This window comes from Prinia subflava, chromosome 15 (assembly GCF_021018805.1).
Source record: "Prinia subflava isolate CZ2003 ecotype Zambia chromosome 15, Cam_Psub_1.2, whole genome shotgun sequence".
NCBI lineage: Eukaryota > Metazoa > Chordata > Aves > Passeriformes > Cisticolidae > Prinia > Prinia subflava.
The window spans coordinates 3,737,833-3,759,632 of NC_086261.1; the positions used below are offsets into that span (position 1 = coordinate 3,737,833).

At 39.8% G+C, this 21,800-nt stretch overlaps 1 protein-coding gene across 3 annotated transcripts in view; it reads left to right on the forward strand.

The window, feature by feature from the left end:
- Positions 1–189: 189 nt before the first annotated feature.
- The window catches only part of LOC134558689 (protein FAM169B-like), a 33,391-nt gene continuing 11,780 nt past the window's right edge, over positions 190–21,800 (forward strand). For 2 of the 3 annotated variants that reach the window (XM_063412804.1, XM_063412807.1), the window contains exons 1-5: positions 190–241; positions 9,438–9,571; positions 12,281–12,380; positions 18,395–18,480; positions 19,998–20,172. In XM_063412804.1, coding sequence (XP_063268874.1) covers positions 205–241; positions 9,438–9,571; positions 12,281–12,380; positions 18,395–18,480; positions 19,998–20,172 — 532 coding nt within the window. In that variant the 5' untranslated portion in view covers positions 190–204. Of the gene's footprint in view, positions 242–9,301; positions 9,351–9,437; positions 9,572–12,280; positions 12,381–18,394; positions 18,481–19,997; positions 20,173–21,800 lie in introns of those variants that run through there. The other variant, XM_063412805.1, reaches the window with a different exon arrangement.

Below are 21,800 nucleotides of genomic sequence, written 5' to 3' on the forward strand. Positions count from 1 at the left end.
ATGGAAATCTCCTTGCCCTCCATGAAATCCGTGTTAATCAGTTTATGGGAAGGAGGTCAACAGCCTGGAAGGTGGAAACATGAAATTCAGGTAGCGTATAGGCACCATCAGGAATGCAACTTCTGCATCTAAAAAAGCTTCTCAGAGCTCTAAGATGAGACTGATTAATAACCAGACTCCTACAGTGAAACTAAAATCTCGTGTATGGAACAGGCAGAATTTTACTCAGACTGTGTAAGATGTAAGAGCTGCCATAACATTGCCACAGCTAAGGCAAGTTGATGAAACCTTGCTGTCTTTAACGTAAATATGTAGTTATGGTCTAGAAAGAAAAGAAATCAGGAAACAAAATCCTAAATACTTCCCTCAAAGGACAACTACAGCCAACAAACAAACCAGAGTCCCTTTCTGTAGTAGCATTTCAGTGAACACTCTCCTTCCCTTGAGGGAAAGTTTGGGAAAACACAGCACAGGAGAAAGTCTGGCCGGTTTCAATTTGCAAGTGGGAGGTGTGCAGGCATTATGGCTGTGTGTTATAGGAGCCGACGTGATGAGGCTGGTATGTATTTGCCACATTGTGTAAAGGTTGCATACTGAGAGACTTCCAAACGCCTCGCCTGGCAATCCCCAGCTCTGGCATGTTATCTTTGCAGAATGATTGGCAGACCCTCAGGTCGCACATATCTGGAGGAAACTGTGTCCTGCCCAGTTACCCAGAGGTCTGTGGATGCTTAAAAACCTTGTGTTTGTAACCTTTGAGACTGCTGTCTGGTGGCTGGGCTTTATAGTATTACTGACAACAGATGGCAAATGGCCCCGCTGATGTAATTCTTGCTGGTGTTTCATTCCTGTGAAGTTGCACAGTTTCAAAATCTCAGAAAGTGCCTCCATATTTTTCCTGTGTAACGATTTCAAGCCAAACGAAATGAAAACATTTTCTGTTATTCAGATTCCCATGGTGTCATGTGACATTGTGGTAAAGATTGCCTTGCAGCAGTTTCAGATAAGTGCACGTTTGGTAGCAATTTTAAGGCCTGTGTCCTTTAAGTAATGCTTATTAGTACGTAACAGATGCCGTTTAGAAACATTATGCCTTTTAATAGGCTCTGCTTTTAGCCTGCGTGTTCCCATTCCAGGCAGACTGTGGATAAGGCAGGCTTGGAGGTATGCTGTCATTTATGCAAAGCCTAAGTCAATTTTCTGCTCTGAAGTCGAGCCATGTGTTTTGCCTTGTTTCTTCCATTCTGGTCATAGCTGCCTTGCTGTGTTTTTCCCCCTAGTCATATCTTTGGCTGATTGTCAAGCAATTGCAATCAAAACCTTTTGCATTTTTAACCACCAGCAGTGGTTTCTTTTGTCCTTACAGAAGAGCCTATGTAAACTGAATTTGAACACACTGAGCCTCACTATCAAGAGCACAGCAAGCACAGAGTTAGCCCTCTGTTGCCAGCCTGTCTTTCCTTCTCTGCCTTTTCCTCCTCCCAAAAGGAGAAAAAGGGAAAAGCAGAGCCATGCTGATTTTGGAGCACCTTCAAAGACATGTAGAATAGCTGACACAATGGCACAGAGAACCAAGAGCCATGTTTACATATTTCCTCCACTACTGGCAGCTGTTTATTAAAGTGAGTTCTGAGACTGCCTTGTGATAGCTGGTGCAGGTGATGTATTAATTTCCAGTCATGTAATAAATTTAGCAAAGTGGAAATTACTGGGGGAAGGGATGTTGGTTTTTGTTTCTTTCCTCTGTCCCCCCCTTTTCCTCCCCCCGTTCAGATTAATTGCTTTATTTTGAGATTATTCTGGCTGTGCAAATTGGTCCTTGCAAGTAATTTGGAGAAAGGCTGCTGGGCTTTCTTAGGCAGACTTATGCTTCTCTGCTGGTGGGAGCAGTAGGCCTGTCAGATGTAAAGCATTTGCAACTCAAATTATGTGGTATTTGAAGCTGGTATCTCTGAAAATCCAGACAGTTGTCTCATATTTTTATTGCCACTTTGTTTGTTTGGGGAGTGTTGTCCTTTCTGATAGCAAAGCAGGGCTTTCAGGTACTCCTGGTGTGCCACATACTGCTGTACTTTGCATGAGGTGATGTTAAGGGTTGTGTGTGGTGTGACTTCAGGTTTCTCACACTTCCTTTGGATAATGGTAGCAATGGGGAAATGTATTTGATGTGGTACTTAAATCCCAGCCCTGGTGCCAGGTCGTAACAGTGTGTGTTTCAGTAATAACTTTTAATTATTCAAACATAGCCATTTTCTGAAAGTGTCCTGTCAGTCTGTCTGGGTTGTCCCCATGGGAGGAATTTGTCTCCATGCTAGACCATTTGTCAAACTCAGTTGTCATTTCCTGCCGTTTCACAATTCCTTGTTTATCAGAATGGGAGTCATTGTTTCCCTCCTTTCCCTCAAGTTACAGGATGACTTTGGACCAGTGCATCCTCCTTTCTACCTTCCATCTTTGTGAAGGATTAAATTGCCACTCTCTGCATTTGCCCTCCTGCTTCACAAAAGATTTTCTGCTGTTTGCAGAATCTTTCCTGCCATTTTCCTTTCCAATCCACCTCTTTATTGTGTATTTCATTTTTTTTTAGGGTATAGACAAATAATTAAGTTGGCAAATTTAGGGGTTTTTTGCTTCCATATGCAAGAAAAGACAAGTTTGATGGAAGTGTCCAAGGCCAGGTTGGATGGGGCTTGGAGCAACCTGGACTAGTGGAAGGTGTCCGTGCCCATGGCAGGGAATTGATGATCTTTAAGATTCCTTCCCTTAAAACCGGAGCCATTTTATGATTCCAAAATCCATACCTCAGCCTTCAGTAGTGAAAGTTAGACTTTCTAAGGAACACTTTTGCCCATTTCTTGCTTGTATGAAAACCAGTATTTATTAAGAACTTGATGCTGATGTTCACAAGCTCAGAGGTATTAGCAGCAATCTTACTCAGTTGATAGAATTTCCTTGGAAAACCTGATTTGAACATGAACCTTAAAGCCTTAATTAATGACAATCCTGAATCGCCCTTTTCTCCAGCACTGCATTTTTCCCTGAATTATTCTGTAAGCTGCCTCTTTCTTTTTTACATCTAAGCTCTGTGAAAAACAAAGTTAAATGCGCAGAAGTATGAATTTTGATATGTCACAGCTACAGCTGGTAGCACTTCCATCTTTAACAGTATGCTGCAGTTTTTATTTGTAAAGTCTGTTTCTGGGCTGTAAGACCACAGGAAAAAAATTGGGTTAAAGCATTGGGTTAAAACTTTGTGCTAACATGCCAGTCCAGATGTGCATTGTGTGTATAATAGGACAGGGGTAGCCTGTTTACACAGATGTATTTCAGTTTCTTTGCACTACGAGTTGGATGTGGCTTTACATTTGTAAGTGTGACACTGCTAAAGATCCATCTGAGGAAAAATAGATATAGCTGGAACCTATTTGCTGGAATTTTGATTATGTGGGTAGTGCAGGTTAGAGTGGAGGAAGTGTCCCTTCAGTATGTACTCACTGTTACATGATTCCTTTCAAAACATTTTAATTAATATAGTGTCAGCTAAGTATTTTTATAAAAAAGCTAAACTCATCTATTTATTCAAAAAGGTTTCTTGATTTGGAGTGGGATTACGATTATTTTTTCTCCTCTGCCTTCAGTTATAAATTCCACAGTTGAAGATTATCTACAGACAGAAACTTTTATTTAATTTGTCTCCTAAAGCTCTTTGGGCCATTTGGGCTGTGATGGAATAGTAAGTGATACATGAATGGAATTTCAGGATTGAAACATACAAACCTGGAACCTACATCCTGAATATTCCAAGAATTCTTGTTCTATTAGAAGTGGGGGAAAGCAGAGCAGTGGGGAGGACGTTGTTTTCATGGATGATGTGCAGCACACGGTGCAGGGCTGCTGTGCTGTGCTGGGCAGATACCACACACACCACGGTGTTCGCCCGCGGGCTCTGCTGCCACTGCACGCTGTGGTGATGCTGCAGTTTCACTGACACCAGAATTTGGTTTTTTACTTGTATTTGCTCGGCTAAATTCAGGATGTGAGAGTCAGGTTCTGCGTGTACTCCCAGAAGCGTGCCAAAGACCTCTTCCTTCCTTTGAAAGGTTAAACAAATACGGTTGTCTAACAAAAACCACATGCCTGGAGTTGTTCAGGCTCATGGGAAGGGAAGGAGAAGCATTGATGTGAAGCCCTGCAGTTTATCACACAGCTCCTGTGAGAGGGTGAGGGACAGCAGTCATGTGTGTATGGTTCAGAAGGGCAAAAAAAGCAGTTATTCAATCCTAGACACTGTCCTGGGTGTGCTTCTGTAGTGTGGCAATGACAGTCCATGGAGAACTGAGAACAATTTATGTTATGTGACTTCTTGGTCTTATTACATAGTGGCTTCAGAGGCACTGATAAGGAAAACATCACACCCTTTTGAAGTGGTAGATAAGACATACACTTAACTGATAAGGAACCAGTCAGAAGATGCAGTGATTTGTTAGGGGCCACAAAAACACACCTGGGTTAAGAATAAGTCTTAGGAGCTCTAGTCTCCTAAGAGTCTGGTCTTTCTAGTTACATGGTTTAATTACAACAATAGTCCCTCCTAAATATTGATGATATACTGTCATTTTGTTTTGGTGGATGTTTGTCTCATATTGCAAAGTGGTTTTTGGTTTAAAAAGAAAAAAAGGACAATGCTTCTTGGACAAAACCCCTCAGAATATTGTCAGAAACACTTAAAAGCTGCTGAAATTGGTTTTTGGTGGGTTTTTTTTTTGATTTATTTTTTGTTGTTGTTGTTATTGTGAAATATATTGGCATGAAAATAAAGCCAATAAACAAAGCCAATGCTGCTATTGCAAGCATTAATGGCAAAACTGAATTTAAAAATAATGAAACTTGAAAATTAGAAATGTTAAGTTCTTTTTATCCCTCTTGTTCCTACACCACTAGAAATCTGACTGAGGTATTTTTCATATTTTTACATTTAAAATTATGCACAAATTTGCGTGAATGTACAAAATCCAGATACAAGTCCTGTGGTGACTGATGGCTCTTCTGTAAACATAAAGTTCTTAATGGATGCATGTAGTATCCTTCTCTGTGTTTGTAGAACATGAAAAAGTAGTTGTAGGATAAATGATTAATTCACTTCAGACATAACACTTTTCATGCTTCATCTACGGTGTGGTTGATGTATTTTGCTTTACAATCTGGCTGCATCCTAAATGCCCTTACTCTGAAATGGGCATTTCAACAAGTCTGACTTTCCTGGAAGGACCAGCAATATCTCAGTGCATCTTAATCAAGCCAATGTGTGTCTAGTCTGGAAAAAAACCTGCATCACCAACTTTGCTGGCTTAAGGGAACAGCATTAATTAGCTATAAGTGAATGCAGGAGTAGAAGATTCTTAACAATGAAAGCAAATGTTCTCCATCCCTGGAAGGGTCCAAGGCTGGGTTGGACAGGGCTTGGAGCAACCTGCTCTAGTGGAAGTGTCCCTGCCCATGGCAGGGGTTGGAATCAGATGATCTTTACAGTCACTTTCCACCCAAACCATTCCATGGTTCTAGGAAATATATCTTTAGTAAATTGTATATTGGCTTCATGGTCAAAAAAGACTTTGCAAAGAAGTTTCAGAATATCTAATTAGATGGAAGTGTGTCCTTTACCTTTTTACATTACAGCAGTCTGTACTTTCACTTACGGAATTTCACATATGACTGTATGCACCATGTGTTTTCTCTTGTATTGAGCATAAATTCTTTGCCCGTGGAAAAATATTTCTTGCTTACTTTAACTGATAGAATGAAATCTTGCTGAATCTTTAATGATGGGGGTCTGTCTCTAATTCATAAAAATTAATTCTAGTTTAGGGTAGAATATTGTCTCCCATGTTGTGATTGCATTTATGTGCTGGATGCAGAACATGTGTGTGCTGATGAGATATATCTGGATTCCCACTTATTTATCTTTTTGGGTCCTAAGTGAAGTAAAAATTACCTGACTTTTACCTTTCAAGGAGGCTATTTGTCCACTTGATGGAACCCCCATGAAATTCAGTTCTCTCTTCTGAGGGAGACAAGGGATGGAATAGCAGTGGGAGTAGAAAAAGCTGAGTTTAGGGGTCTAGACTGAAACATTTTTGGCAGAGTTGGACAATGTTTTAGGCTGAGGTTTTGGAGGGTAGAATCTCCTAAAGATGATGAGTTGTATGGGCAGTGCCTGCTGGTATTTATAGCTGGTTTTAGCTGTAGCTTTTCACTTTAAAACATCAGATTCTTAGTGCAAATTGATGACAGATCACCAGAGTGAGAGGAGATGTACTTGCACATCCTCGCTTGAGAACGTGGCCCAGACTGCTCCATGGAAACAAAAGAGAGAAGCAGATGCGCTGCTAGCTTTTGCTTTAAAATCTATTCTGCATGCCTGAAATGGAAATGTGCTCGTTGGGTTTCTCATTTATCTGTCTCTAGATAATTTTCCCTGTGGAATTGCAAAGCTTCCTTGTCCTTTGCCCGGAAAGCCGGTGCCCTGTGGAAGACAAAGGCTGGTACCTGTCTGTCACCCCCTCCCTGTCACTGCTGCTGCACCATCCACCTCGAGGATGCCTTGACCTTGTTTAGCAGCTTTGGCTGTTTAAGGTGTCAGCCCCAATGTCAGGAATCCCTCTGGTGCAGGAGGCCTCCCGTTCTAAATTTACTCTCCTGGTTTATGGTCCCTCTCTGTGGCTGCAGCAGGAGGCGCCTTTTGTGGCTCGGGTAACCCTTTGTGCACAGAGCCCCTCACACCAGCTGCTGGCAAGGTCTGGCTGCCACCATGTGCTCTTTTGTTGCAGCTAGGTAAGATCAAATTCAGATAAAATCCTGTAATTCCAATTAGGTCAAAAGGCTGTCCTTGGAACGTTGTACTTTTGATATCCCAAGATGCTGATTTGGCCTTGGATTGAAGTACTCCTGGGAGAACAGCACTGCTTTTATTCTAAAGCAAAGTTAGATTATTTTGCATTTGATTTAGCAACCTTTGTAACATCCTGCTAGCCAGCAATAATCATGGCTTTAGTAGAATGCCTAGTAACAATAGTTATGGATAGACCTTGAGGGCTTTTTCTTGTGCCTGTATACAAAAGAAGTGTAAAAGGGACATATACAGCAGGGTAAATATTATTTTGTCACTTTATACTGGGAAAAACTGGGAAACACATTAGTTAACATAAAAAGAAATTCAGACAAATGGGTTTTGCCCTGCTTATGGCAGCTGAGCAGCATGAGTGGTATGTGCATGTGTGTGCACATTTTGAGGGGATGTTGACAAAAGCCAGCCTTAGCACCATTGACTTCTTGAGGCCATTCCAGAGTACCTAAAGTGACACTTCTGCTCCATGTTGTTCCTAAAGGAACCTCACTCTCTCTTGCCCCCCTCAACATTTTTTTCTTCACAAGAAATTTTTTGATTCTGCTTTTATTGGAACATATAAGTGCTCCTAACTCACTTGGGCCTTTTCAGTGCATTGCATAGGAAAGACAAGTTCACTGAAAATCTAAAAACATTTTTTAAAGGAAAAGATTACTTTGTGCAAAGCTGTGTTGATGGAAAGTGATCAGAAGTTTCCTCTAATGCCTCACTATTTAATCTGTGACCTTATTTTGTCCTTCAAGTGGTCCTTGTTACCTTAGAGTACAAGCATATTATGAAGCAGAAAGTTAATTGCTTTGTTCAGTGAGGAGAAAACATGACTGGGCTGTTAAGTTGCATTTGCTGCATCGTGGCAGGAGGGAGCCTTGTAAGCAGCACCTCATGAACAGTATTTATTAGCATGGCAAATATTTTTCTTTGTGCTAAACTCAAGTCTTACATGCTGCTCTTTTGTAAAGGATTAATTTACTAGTAAATTTGCTTTCGTGAATTACCAAGGTTTTGAATAATAATCTTTAATTTCTCTCCTGACATAAGTTCTTTGCTCGATGGTGTTTAAGTTCTGCCTGAGATTTTATAATGTGACTTGTCTTGCCAGTGTTGCAGTGCTCTTTTCTCTCCCATTTTGTCACATGCAAACATGCTATGAAACCCATTTACAGAGTAGCTTCTCTTCAGCATTCTGAGTACACAGCTTTGCTGCCAAGACTTGGGATGGAAGCTGGTTGCCTGCAAAGGGCAGGAAAATAATGTTTAAAGCATTTTAAGCACTTTAATTTTATTATCCTTTTGCTGAGGAATTGGATACTGATCACTGCTGGAGGGAGAGTGGTGGGACCATCTCTGGTGAATGGTCTGACCTGGTACTACAAATCCCATGCTCCTACTTTTATGTGGAAAGGTGTAATTTCCAATGTGGTACCTATATGATTCATAGTTTGTTAATCTTAGTATAGACGGGTCTTGCACTGGTCCTTTTAAGCCTCTGTCTTGTCTCAGCCATTTACTTTACTATCAGTGCAGTTATTTCACATTTAACTCACCAAGGGAGCTGCCACGTGAGACCAAACCATCCTAGAAAAGGGAGGATTCAGAACTGAGATACCAACTAGAGCTGTGTGGTAGAAGGTTTGGTCCTCACTTTGGGGCTTACAAGAGTTGCAGGTGAAGCTTGTTGGTTGAAAGCCTCTTAAATTGAATCTATTTCATTCCTGTGATAGAAGAGTGGCTGGACACCATTTGGGTTGCTAACACATCTCCTGTCACGTTCTTTTTCTTGGGCTGGTGAAGAGCCACCAGACAGTCTGGTTTGTTACATCAGAAGGAGGTTATTTCTTCTTCAGGAACACCAGGCTGGACTTTACATTTAGGTAACAGGCATCAGATAGATGTAATTTTTGTTTGCATGCAATTAACAGATACCCTGCAGCATTGAGTCACATGGTTTCAAAGTTATGTTGCATAAAAGATGATGTTACTATTTTGGAAATTCTTGTGTAGGTAATTTTTTTACACTATTTCATTGTGAAAGTGCCCAACTGATGTTAGTCAAAAAAGAGAAGGAAAAAGTTAATGAGAATCAACAGATCATAGACTGACCTAAAAAGGGGCAGTGTTCCAAGAAAGAATAGAAGCTCTGGAATTCTTTCCCTGCTGTATTTTTGGACAGTGCTAAACTCAGGCTGTGTTTTGAAGAATTTTTTTTTCTCTTCTAGCTTTACAGCAATTTACTTACACCTAGTGAAATTTGAGAATGTGCTTGTTGAATTCAAAGGAGGCAAGTGTGATTTGATGCTGTCATGGTTCTGCTTTGTAAAATTGCATGTCAAGAGGTAAATAACATACAGATAAATAACATACAGGTTTTTACCAGCCTTGCTATTTTAGACTAGGATTATACAAAAGGCTCTAATGAGATCATTAAGGGCCCAGCCACACCAAGCAGGTGCTGGGGAAACGGAGGTTTTAAGACTTAGGTTTCTTATTTAATATAAAAAGTAAATAAATATCTTGTGTTTTATTTTAATCACAGGTCGACTCTACTTGGTTGACACAATAGCAGGAGATCCAGAGGTTCTGCAAGCAGATGCTGAAACATACTATGAAAAACTCGTGAAGAAGTCCTTGTCCACTCCTGATGTTTTTTCTGTCCCTGGAGGAGGAGAGGTAATAGGCTGGTGTTTCTCATGCTGTGAGTTAGATACCTGCAGATTAGTTTGTTGGTTGTGCTCATGATCTGCTAATAGGGGTAGACTGGTGTGGCTGGATTGCAGATCTCTTAAAACCAGAAAATCCTGCATTATTTCAAATAATTTGCATGCTGTAAATGAGAGATAAGCTTAAACTCCAAATCTAAAACCCCCTGAGTGTGAAAGAGGGTTTGAAGTACTTTGGTGAACTTTGCATTATGACCTGCCTCCTTACAGGACTGAACCAAAAGCGAATTTTACAGAGATTTACACCAGGGTGGTGCTCTGTATTCTGCCTCTACTGTGCAGTTTACACAGGCATTGTGATATAGTCTATCTTTTGTTTCCAAATACTTATATTGGTAATTTTGAGTGTGAATTCTCCCAAAGGAATTGTGTTCCTAAGACACCTGGATGGAATAGAAATGACTGAACAGACCTATTAAAAATTTATACTGCAGTCAACCTGTGAAACCTTTAATTCTGGCATTTTATAGATCATAAAATATGGGCTGAGGTACCTGTTATTGTACTATCAAAGCAGAAAATGAATTAGTTAAAATGACTCTTTGGAATACAGCAGCTTTTCTGCAATTCAGGAAAATAATATGCAGTAGTTTCCAGAAAAATGCTGTTCCAGGTGGGATCAGCTTCGGCATTGAGCCGGGAATGTAACAGGGTTTAAATACTCTTTTAATGCCCTCTAGTGGAGCCTGTAGGGCTAAATACAAACACACTGAACATGCAAGATCCCCCAGTTTAGAGCTTCTATGTCCTTACCTTCCATGCCTGTTTGTACTTCCATAGGTTCATTTGCTGTTCCAGCAGAAGGGAGGGGAGGTTAAAATCCCAGGCAGTGCTCTGTGTGTTCCTGCAATAGCCACACACACTGAGATCAATTAAAGGTGGACTTCTGGCTTTTGATTCACAACTCTCTTGATTTTGTGGCTTGTCACCAGCCCTTAAATATATCACATGACTGATTTGAGTCTCATAGCAACACATTTCTCTTTGCATTCATTTAATTCAGGTCTAATCTAATCTGCAGTCAGCCAGTCAAGGGCATAAGTAATGGTAGTGTTCTTGCTGTGTTTTTTTCCTTATAATCTGTAATAAATAGCTCAAAGAATGTTGATGTTTTCTAATTTAAAATAATTTAAATGTAATAAGGCAAAATTCCCATTCCCAGTGAACATCTCAGGTAACAATCTCCACTATAGACCCACAACCTGAAGGATGAGGGGTTTGGTGTTTGAATAATAGCTGCATTACCAAGCATTTTTCCCCCTTTTGCATTTGAATTAAAGCAGGTTTCAAGAGGCAGGATGGGCAACAGTGAATAGTTGTTTAGCAGGAGTTATGTGGCTGTCAGCCCACGTGCTGGGGTCACAGAACCTCTTTTTGGTATGGCTTGGCCGAGCATCCAGGACACAAATAGCAGGATTGCTGTGAGGATGGGAGCCCATTGGCAGCCACACACAGAGCTGTGCTTGGCTCCTGCTGCTCTTGTTAACACGTGTGAAAGTGCACATTACCTTATCAAACAAAATAACAATCACGGCAATATTGGAGGTAGTCCTGGTGTCTTCATTATGGAAATGCTTCCAGGTGCCACAGTGACATTGGTGCTGTTATGTTTGAAGCATGCAAAGAACAACTGAATCCCCAGATTTAGGCAAGCTCATGAATACAGATTTCAAGCAGTTTTCAAGTTGCTTTTTTTTTTTTTTCTCCTGGAGTCCAGTGTTTGCATAGATGCTTCCAGGATTCTGGCACTCATCAACTACTGAACACTGGTTTCAGCTTAGAGTTGTTATCCTGAATAATCCATATTCATATTTCTTCCATGTACCAAGAAATATTAAATGTAACACGTGACTGATTTGAGTTTCATAGCAAACTGACAAATGGGTGCAATTAGAGAGCGAGGCACACCCACACATACACAATGGACCAGATTTTGGAAAGTACAGTACATACTGTGCTAAGTCATGCACGCTCTTTGCCTGTACCTAAACTTACATGACAGCATTTGCAATATTCATATGGAAATCGTCATTTCTATGCATATAGAGCTGTTTGAGCACAGTAATTTTGTGTTTATGTGTCACATCATTTAGAAGTTTAGTCTAAGAGCAAAAGCTCAAGAGCTGCATTTTGATTTTAGCTTTGCCTTCAACTTAACCACCTTGTGCCAATTATCTACCCTCGCTGTGCCTCCAAGATAAACTGCCCAGGCACTGCCCTCATGCTTTGATACTCCCTGTACCCTGAGGCTTAATTCATTGTTTGCAAAACACCACAAGTACTCAGCTGGAGGATGCTGTAAGCAGTGCAAGTTGTATTTGTTTTCATTTGATGTGTCTGGTCTTTCATAACACCATTTGTCTGTGTGTGACAGTGTTCAAAGCCAGGTTGTGTGCTAACCAGGGCAAGTCAGCATTAAGGGCTTCACTAACTTCAGTAGCTTGATTTCTTTTAAATTCACTTTCCTTATGGATAATATTAGAATATTATGTATATTTCAGTGCCTTGAAGTTGAGGATTGAGAGGGTGTTGTGCTAAGCTTGTACCATGCATGTCAGCAAAGCATGTCAATAAAACATGTCCTAAGTGCATCTGATACATGAAGTACTTGTTGTGAGCTTTGCAGTACAAAGAGCTACAGGGCTTATTTGTTTTTTAGGTTAAACTTGAAGATTCCTGTGTGTGTTTTGTCCCTCTCTACCGAAATAACCCTACTTGCAAACTGTTGCTGTTAACTGATCCAAAGGATAAAGAGACAGGTTAGAATTGGTAAAAATATTTTGAAATTTGAGTAGTTGTAATTTCTTTACCTTTAAGACGATCTGCTTGTTTACGTATTTAAATATTCTGGGTTTTGTTTTGAATATGAAGTGGTTTCAGTTTGTCTGTCAAGGATTTGTGTCAGTGGGCTGTTGATTAGGTGGAAGAATTGAAAATCAGGGCTTTTAAATTCTATGCATAAATTCTCTGCTGGTAGCTGAAAAATCACCTTAGGTAAATCTGTTATTCTCTCTGACTTTATTCAACAAGATATTTTTTCTAATTCAGAATTATATGAAAATTAACATATTATGGTTTGGATAGAATTCTGAAATCCTTAAACAATAAAATACAGGTATGAAATTGTATTGCTTACTGATTCTTATTAATATTTTTTTTTACTTCATGATGTTTTTTTCAGTCCTGGGTTTAATTGCCTTTTATTTCCAGTACTGGTGTGTGGGGGCTATTTACTGGTGTGTAGATTAAAAGAGGAGTGTTGGTGTTGTTGTGAAGCAATGGGCTGTAGAATTTTTGGAATATCTGCAACGAGGACATGAACTTTTGCGTTGACTCACTGTGTCACTTAGGAAATACAGAACACATGAAACCTCTTAAACTTCCAGCTTCCAAATGCAGCAGCGAACTAATGACATCTGTCATTAAAAGTGGACTTTTTTTGAAATGATAAGCTATAAATTATGCCTGCAAGTCTTCAATAGCCAGTATACTTAATAATAGAGCAAAGGCAAAGCAAAATTCTCTGTTCAGTTCTAAGTGTGGCTGGTAATGATCTTGCACTCCTAGAACAGGTTCTGTTAGCATAAGTGTTCTTTGTTCAGTCCTACCCTGTAACCAGGAAATCTCTTCAGAAGAACAAAAAGCAGATTAAAATCACCTGTGGTTAGAGGTGAACTCTGCAGTTTTCCAGCTCCTTCTACACAGGATTTGAGCTGGACCTTTGCTAATGGGCTGTGATTCACAGGAGAAGGTAGGAGACCTTTCCAAGTTCCAAGTGTAGTCAAAAGACTTTCTGGTCCCTCTGAAACCATTGATGTAGAATTACTCTTCTGATGCTAATTTATATATTCCATTAATGTTTTTCTGAAGAGAGATACACACTGGTGTGATAAAGGGGAGAAGCATCTACACCAGAGGCCAGACTTGCTCAGAGTGCAGTTGTGCTCTCCTGACTCATGTTCAAAGGAACATAGCTGAAAAAAGCACTGAGATAGTTTAGGCTGCACAAGAGGAATTTGGATCTGTAACTACAAAGCAGAAATAAAGACTTATTAAATAGATGCAGGTGAAAGTGCATTTAGCACAGCTCTTCAGTTAAATGATCTCACAGTATTAGGAACAAGAAGTATTAATGAGATACAAGCGCACAAGGAAAAATGATTTCTCACAGGAACCAGTCAAACAAGTCCAATTGGAGCCTAAATTACATGATAGCTATCTTTATTAAAAGCTTAAACCTAGCAGAATAAACACCTTATTATATTATAAACAACAGCCTGACTGACTGCTGTGACCCCCCCTTGCAATATTTCAGCTTAAGTTACCAGTCCAGAGTCAGAGGAACAGAGATCTGTCTAAGCCTGGTTATTTAAATAAGGACTACATCACCTGGCTTCCAGTATTTCCTTGCAAAAGTATAATTTAAAGGATTTTCTGGGAGTTCTTTGTTTCTGGATTTTACATACTATAAACATGTGGCCAGTTTTCCTGCTCACATCAAATTTGACTGATGTGATTTTTTTTTTCTTTAGATAAGTTTTAATAAATTTTCATTGGTTCTTTAAAGCCTGCTGGGATGTGTGTGCATACCTGTACATATGGGTATATACATTTGAAGTATTTTGACCTAGAATTTTTCCCACAGCTCAGAAGATTTGGAATTGACTCTTAGAATGGGAGACTCTGCTAATGGGGCAACTCCGCCTGGATTTGGTCACCTACATGACCTTTTGTTCTGACCAGTGAACAGATCAAATTAATTCAAAACCAATTCCTTCAGAGAAAGGCAATATATTTTACCTCAGTCTTTGTTGCTTTAAGGACATTTTACTTTAAGGGCAGAATATGAAAACATTTAACGAGTTACATAATTTTCTTTTCCTGACTTGAGCTTTACACTTTTCTTGTGAAACAAATTTCATGCAGATGGAGAGGGAAACAATCTTGCTGTAGTTGATCTTTTCCTCTACCTGTCCACTGCATCTGCACTTTAGTTCTCCTCCACAGCAGGAGCACTCTTAGAAGCAAATTTCCTGGCTATCCCCACATACGGTGTTTCAGTGTGGTGGCATTTAATTCTTGAAAATTGGTTTGAAGAGGGGTGGATTCCACCACTGAGATTTATTTTTGATCATCTTGGTAAGATGGGTTGTCCAGAAGTGATGTGTAGCTTGTGGTTTGAAATGATCTGCATATTTCAAAGAGAAAATGGGTATGGCAGTTTTTCTGTAGGACTTGGTCTTGGTTGGAAGCATTTTTAATTTATTTTTGATGGGCTGAGTGTTGTGTTCTGTTAGTATATCTGTACAGATATTTTTATGAGAATGTAAATTGCATTGTAAGGGCTTACAGAGCATAACATGGGTGATTAACATCTTTATAACACTAAATAAACATACCTTCTTGTGGCATTTTCTGTGTTCTGCATCTAATAATTCACAATAACTGTGAGATGCCTTGGAACATTTATCACAAGACATTTGCAACAAATCACTGTGTGAAGCTTGAATTGTAGAAGAAAATGTAAGTGGTTGCAGGAAAGATCTATCTGAGATACTTGAATGGCTGCCATTCCAGCAGGAATCTGCCTGCCTCCCAAGCTTTAATGTTTTTGTTTTGATAAAATTCCTAGAAAAGGGTGAGAAATGCTCTTATTTCATTATAAAGCCAGGGAACTGTGGGACCCAGCTAGTTGAGGGTATGTTGGTGCTGCAGAATGCAGTTCAAAGTAGGATTTCTGAGCTTGCTCCAGTATCAGAGTATTTCCACAGTGGAAGTCTTGCAAATGCAACCTCTTCAAGGGTGTCAGCAATCTGAAACAGTGACAGAATTAAGGTAAAGATGACTTTACAGAAAGTGCTACTACTTTATCTTATATATTTATTAAACAAACTCTAATTACATCTCTCATATGTAACAACACCTTTATTTAGTTTTGGATGAGGGATGTGTTTCAGCCATTCAGATAAGGCAGGAGAAAAAGAAGGACCAAGCTGGATGTTGCTTTATTTTTTCTTTGCTCTGTGTGTAGAATCCTGATGTGCACATTTCATTTAAATAGTTGCACATCAGTGTGGGAACATTTGGCCAGCATAGCCTAGGAAGTAAAAATATAATCCAGGCCTGAGTTGGGAAGGGATCCATGTTTGCCCAGCAAAAGTAGACATTTCATAATCACAGTTGCATGATGCTTAATTCGGCCCAGTCCTGGATTCCAAACCCTCATGTGCTGTGGAATCCTGTGCTCCACTGCCTGTCAGCTTCTTGCAACACTGTGTTTGTCTGAGTGAAGTGATGAAAGTACTGAGGTTTAGCAAGCTGGTGCTTACAGGGCAAGCCATGCACCTGAGCATGTGTAAACCCCATTAACTGTGGCCTGAAATGCATTTCACTTGGTCTTGCAACTGCAAGATCCAGCACATCAAGTCCTGCAGTTGCAAGGTCACTGTAGTCACACACGTCGTGATTCACAGGGTTCAGGTGGTGTTTGTTGGCAGTAACTCCATCTCTCATGATCAGGTGAACTCAACTGAATGTTTTGGAAAGAACAACAAGACTGGGAAGGGAGAGAGAGCGAACATGTGGTCTCACAAATCATATTTGCATTTGAAATAGTGTTCCTTAAAGTTGATTATAAAATGAAAATGAGAGTATGGGGAAGCATGGATGGATTTAACTGCGGACCAGATGTTGATTTGAAAAATGATAACAAAAAGCAAAGTACATATGTTTGTGTGAAATTTGGAGAAATGTTTTTTCTTCAAAGAAGGCATCCATATAGATAAGGTTGCTCAAGTAATGTGATGTGACAGTTGCTATGTCAACTAGTGTTCCCTTCCACACATTTAAATTATTGAATAGCACAGTAAATGTTCTATAAAAGCAACTCCTTCCAACATGGTAATGCATCTTCCTGTTTTCCTCAAAGCTTTTTAAAACTTTCCTGACCTTTACTATGTGTTTTGTATGTCTGAACTGTGTGCCAAACCTCTTTGCAGCTCTTATTAAAGTCAGCATTTGGCCCATTATGTCCCCTTTGTGTGACTCAGCCCCCTTTGTAGCTGCATGTTTCATGGATGTGTAATGGAGCAGTGGCTGCTGCATTTAAAAGCAGAGGGAAGGGTTTGAGGAAACAGATTGAATCCATCACAGAAAGAGTATGAAAATCCCATGCAAGTAAGTGCATAATATTTAATGAATTGAGTCTGGTGCTATAAACAGGCATCTGCCCTTGCGTGCAATACTTCCTTGTTAACCCAGCACACAAAGTGTAATGCTTTCTGGCACATGCTTTAATAATTTATTGGAAATATAAGTTAGCTAAGCGGAATCTCCAGCCTTAAAGCCAGCAGGAGTGATAGAGTCTGAAGCAAAAAGGGAAATTAACCTGTGTGCATCAGTGATATTTGTATAACCTGAGGCTAAAACAGGTAAATGATGAGTCCTGTCCTTAATGTAATTTCATTTCCTCATGTGTGAATTTGTTTCTAACTCACAGATGGTTTTGAACTTTTCTTGTATTTGTCTCCAGTGGGTAGGTTAGAACCAGTTGTTGGAGCACTCTTGTAGGACTCAAGACATGAACTCTATGCTGTTCTTTGCAACATTCTTCCTATATTCTATTCTATTCTATCTTTCTATGTAAAAATGGACATGATAGGTGTCATATTTGAAGATATTTAAGATACTGGTGTTCTTGAGCAATTCTGAAATTGTGGCCATGTACTTTAGGTGAATGTCACCAATGTGCAGATACTAAAAGTTCTTTGTGCTGAAATATTTTCTGTTTGATGTGTTTGTGGTCATAAATGATCAGATTTCTGTGTTTATTCCAAAACCTCCTCTAAGTCCTTAAAATTTATTCTCTATTCTTTGAAATGACCCCATGTCAAAACTTTTCTTTCTGAACAAGGCTTGGAAGTAATTTCAGTGTCACTGTTGCTGCTTCAAGTCTTTTCCTTGTAAATCTATTGGCAGGCAATGAATTATGAAGATGAACATGTAGGAGTAGGGTTTAAATACTTGTTCCTGCAAATGTGAAAAATTGAGGAAGGCTGGGAAGAAGTGGGGTGCAAGTTTTACATCACACCTACATGAGGACTTGACTTACGTGGGTTGCTGATACACTTTTGATTCAGGGCAAAGTGTATCTTATTATGAGTGTCTATGTCTGTCTTCTCTTGATAGAAACCTCTCCATGCATTTGAACCTCAGAGAATATCTGTCCATGCAGAGATTTAGGAGTCTGTACTCTAAAGGTACCCACAGATAGAAATTCAATCCCAGAGAGAGCTGAAAAGCTGTTTGATAAAGCAGATATGAGAATTTTTGTGTTTGACTTGCATTAGTGCAAATATGTGCACTCAAATATATGCAAATATGTGTGTGTGGGCAGGGGAAAGTTTGAAGGAAACTTGAAAACTGTAACCTTTATCCAGGTAGCTCCTCTGTCCCAAATGCCACTCAAACCTACTCTGCTACTGAACTTACTATTAAGCAGGAAGTGCTTTATTCATATGGAACTCAGGCTGTCACACCAAAGTCATATCAATTCCTGAGGAAAATTACCTTCACTTGACACCTTGTGCAGTACTGAAAATCAGATATCAAGGGACGTGGAGGTAAAATTGAAATACAATTGTTGTTCTGCTGTTTCACAGCAGAGCAGACTGGAGTCAGCTGGAGGGAGAAGCAGATCTGAGGCTGCCTGTGGAAGAATTCAGAACCTACTTTGTATTTGCAGGTAACGTGTTCCCTGTTTTTGTTTTTGCAGTTTTGGCAGTTTATTTGAGCCAGCGTTGGTGGCCTGTGGAAGATGTCGTGAAGACGGCTGATCCTGCTAGAGATGGGCTCGTTTTGGTGAGGATGCTATTTTGAACAGTTGCTTCCCAGCCAGAACAATCATATGGAATTGTCTCTGGTTTCCTCCAGCTCCTGCTCTGAACCTGTGGGATCTGGGCTCTGTGGACACAGTGACATGCACATTAACCCTCTCTAAACAATTCTGTGCATGCAGTTTATGATTCATCTGTGGGATTTATTTTCTTTTGGTTTTTCTTTTACCCTCACTGCCTACTAAAGGAATAATCATAAATTGAATTACTACATTAGCAATAATTTCTCACATTAGCTGTCTGGTGGGAGGTGTTACTACCCTTTGGAACAATGTCTTATCTAGCTAGTTATGATTTTTTTTCCTTGGATAATGTTTATATTGTGTTCATTTTATGAAATGGTTGCTATTTAGTAATTTCTGTATCCATAATTCTTTTTCCAAATACATTATTTTGGTAAGATAGAACTACTTTTTCATAATTTGAAAGATTTGAGTAGCCTGTAGTCCGTTAACAACTAAAAAGTCAGATGCCTGCTGCATGTGAGTTTTGTGATGCCATGAGGTTATTAAATCAGTTTTGTTTCCTACCCAACCCTCAGTATCTTTGGTCCTTAATGATTCCATTCCTTTATCATCTTTTTCTGTCACACATAGAGTTTAATTATTTGCAGAATTAAGTAGGCTTTTTATGGGTAACTGAACAGGAGGGATTTTGAGATACCAGTCCTTGCTAGATAGAACTTGGAGCAGGAACTCAGACCTTCAGGCTTTCAAGCATGTCTGTATCAACAGAGAATGAAAATAATGTCTGATAATAGAAATCTTACCCCCTCTAGCTCATTGCTAAAAGGTAAATTGCCATTATTTGTGGAAACCCTAATTTCTTTTTCAGCATTTGTGTGAAGCTTCTTGGCACCCATTTTTACCTTGATGGTCAATATAATCTTGTTCCTTTATATTACTCCATCTCCCTCTCCTGTCAGTTGTCTTCTAAGAAGCTCAGCACAGAATAATTTTTTTGTTACACCTAGATAATAGCTGGTTGGGACAGACCACTCTCTGTTTTGCATAGTGTCTATCTCAGTAAGGTCCTGGCCCACTAAATTCCTTGGTGCTGTGGCAACACAGGTCATAGGGGAGAGGTGACCAGGCCAACAGTGTTAATCCAGTTTTCATTTCACTTTTGAGTAGGATTAGATTGCTTTGATCCAAATCTGGTTCCAAATCTGTGACTAGTTCACTGTGACTGCAATCAAGATACTTCTGCTGCTTTAGAATTCCTCTCTGTGACAACAAGAGATATGTCAGGTTTTATAAATAGTTACTAAATTATTCTGTGCCCGCTGGATAGAGGGTGAAACACTAGGAAAAACTGTTTTTGTTATTCTAGCTGAACCAGCTCAGGAGGTATTTTCCCCAAATTGAGTGTACGTGTTTCCCGACCTCCTCCATCCCAACCTCTTTTGATTTTGAAACCTTTTATGAGATGCAAAATACTCTGCCTCATTTTTCTTTGGTCTGTTTTTGTTTGTTCTCTAAGGTCCAGACATTTGGAGAAAGGATTGTCCTCTTTGTTCTGAACTGCATTATTTTTGGAATGCTGGAAGGCAGTTCAGCTAATGATGCATTCTTTCTACCTCACTCTGCCACCGAGCGTGCCAAGATACTCTGGAGAAACGGCGAGGCTGCTGCCTTTTACTCGGTCAAGATGAAAGGTAAGGTCATTTTAGAGACACACTTCCACCGGTTCCTAATAGCTAGAAATGTAATCCTTTTGTTTATCTTTCAGTATAAATAATCCTGGCTCTCATTTACATTTTTATATGAAATCTCCCTCAGAATTAATCTGGGGAACAAACCTTCCCAGAATTTGGAAGCCATCCACATTACTTTCATTTAAACATGATAGTTCCAAACCCTATTCTGATCTGAGGTACTGGCTTACTCCAAACAAATATGATTTAATGCAGCCAAGTAGGAAGTCCTACATCTAGGAACAAAGAATGTAGGGCCTATCCCCAGGATGGAGGACTGCATCCTGGAAAGAAAGATACCTGAAAAAGGAGTGCAATTCCCAGGGGAAAAACATATCGAGAGTTGGAGGTGGCAAGAAGAGGAAGGATCCTTGGATGTGTGAGGGGCAGTGGCTGGGTTGTGTAGAGGAAGGTTTGTACACTAGATCAGTCCTGGAATGCTTTGTGCAGTTGTGGTACTCCCAGTTTAAAGGATGATGATTAATTGATTTCATAATTAATTGATTAAGTGACATAGAAAAGAAACAAAGGGTGTTTTAATTCTTCAGGGATACTTGATTAGCTTTAGTAAAGGTCTTTTATTAAACACAGAGGCTGTATTAATGCCAATAATTGCTGTTAACCAGTCTGGAGTGGAAGAGGCATAATTGGAATAACTCCAGGTATGCAGTTGAACCCGTGCCCCCACATGGGAGCTGGTTCCCAGTCTGTGTTTAAGATTCATGGGAGTCATCTTGATACCAGCAGCTTAAACACAGAGAAGGTGGGATCTTTGGAAGCAAAATATTGTCCAAGTCAGGACTCAATAGCCATCCATCCAAAACGGGAGAAAAAGAAACAGCTTGAGAGATGGGTTATTTTGGATTCCAGAGGACACTCTGAAGGTGCCTTCTCTGCTGCAATCCCAAAGGGCAGCAACAGTAAGATGTCCTGCTTCTTGGGATGGAAAAATCCTGATACACACAGAGATGTAGCTTGTACAGCACTGTGCTGGTGCTGCTGCACCATCAGTGAGGAATCAGGGCTCAGCCTATGACCAAGGAGCCTTGTCTGTATCTCTGATTATGCTGATGAGCTGGTTTGTAATGGCAAACACGAGTACATTTTCCTTTAAGTCCATAAATATTCCTGAGCAAAGCTTTTGGAAAGTAACACTTGTAGGGGCTGTAATGATTCATGCTTCAGTAAAATAAATGTGCACAGTAGTCTGTTATGGGTGGAGTATTAGCCAAGTTGAAACTCTTTCTGAGTAAGTTGAGAGTCACAGTTTGGTTTTAAACCAGGTCCACATAAAATACAAATCCTTCAAGTCCAGCTTTGTCAGCATCTGCCTTTTCTTGCCAGTGTTTTTTTTCCTCTGGGCAGCTATATTTGTTAGTTTTTGGCCTGTGTCACAAATTACTGCAGTCTTTTGCCAAAGCCTTTTCGGGAAGCTTGAAACTGATTGTTTTTGCTGCTTTTTGCTATTTGATGTACGCATTTAGAAAATAATTCCTCTTTCTGAAGTTCTGTGATTTCAATTTCATACTGTGAAAACAGCCATACTGTGGCTGTTTCTGTTCTCTCTACTTTTTAGAAGAGCCCTGGAT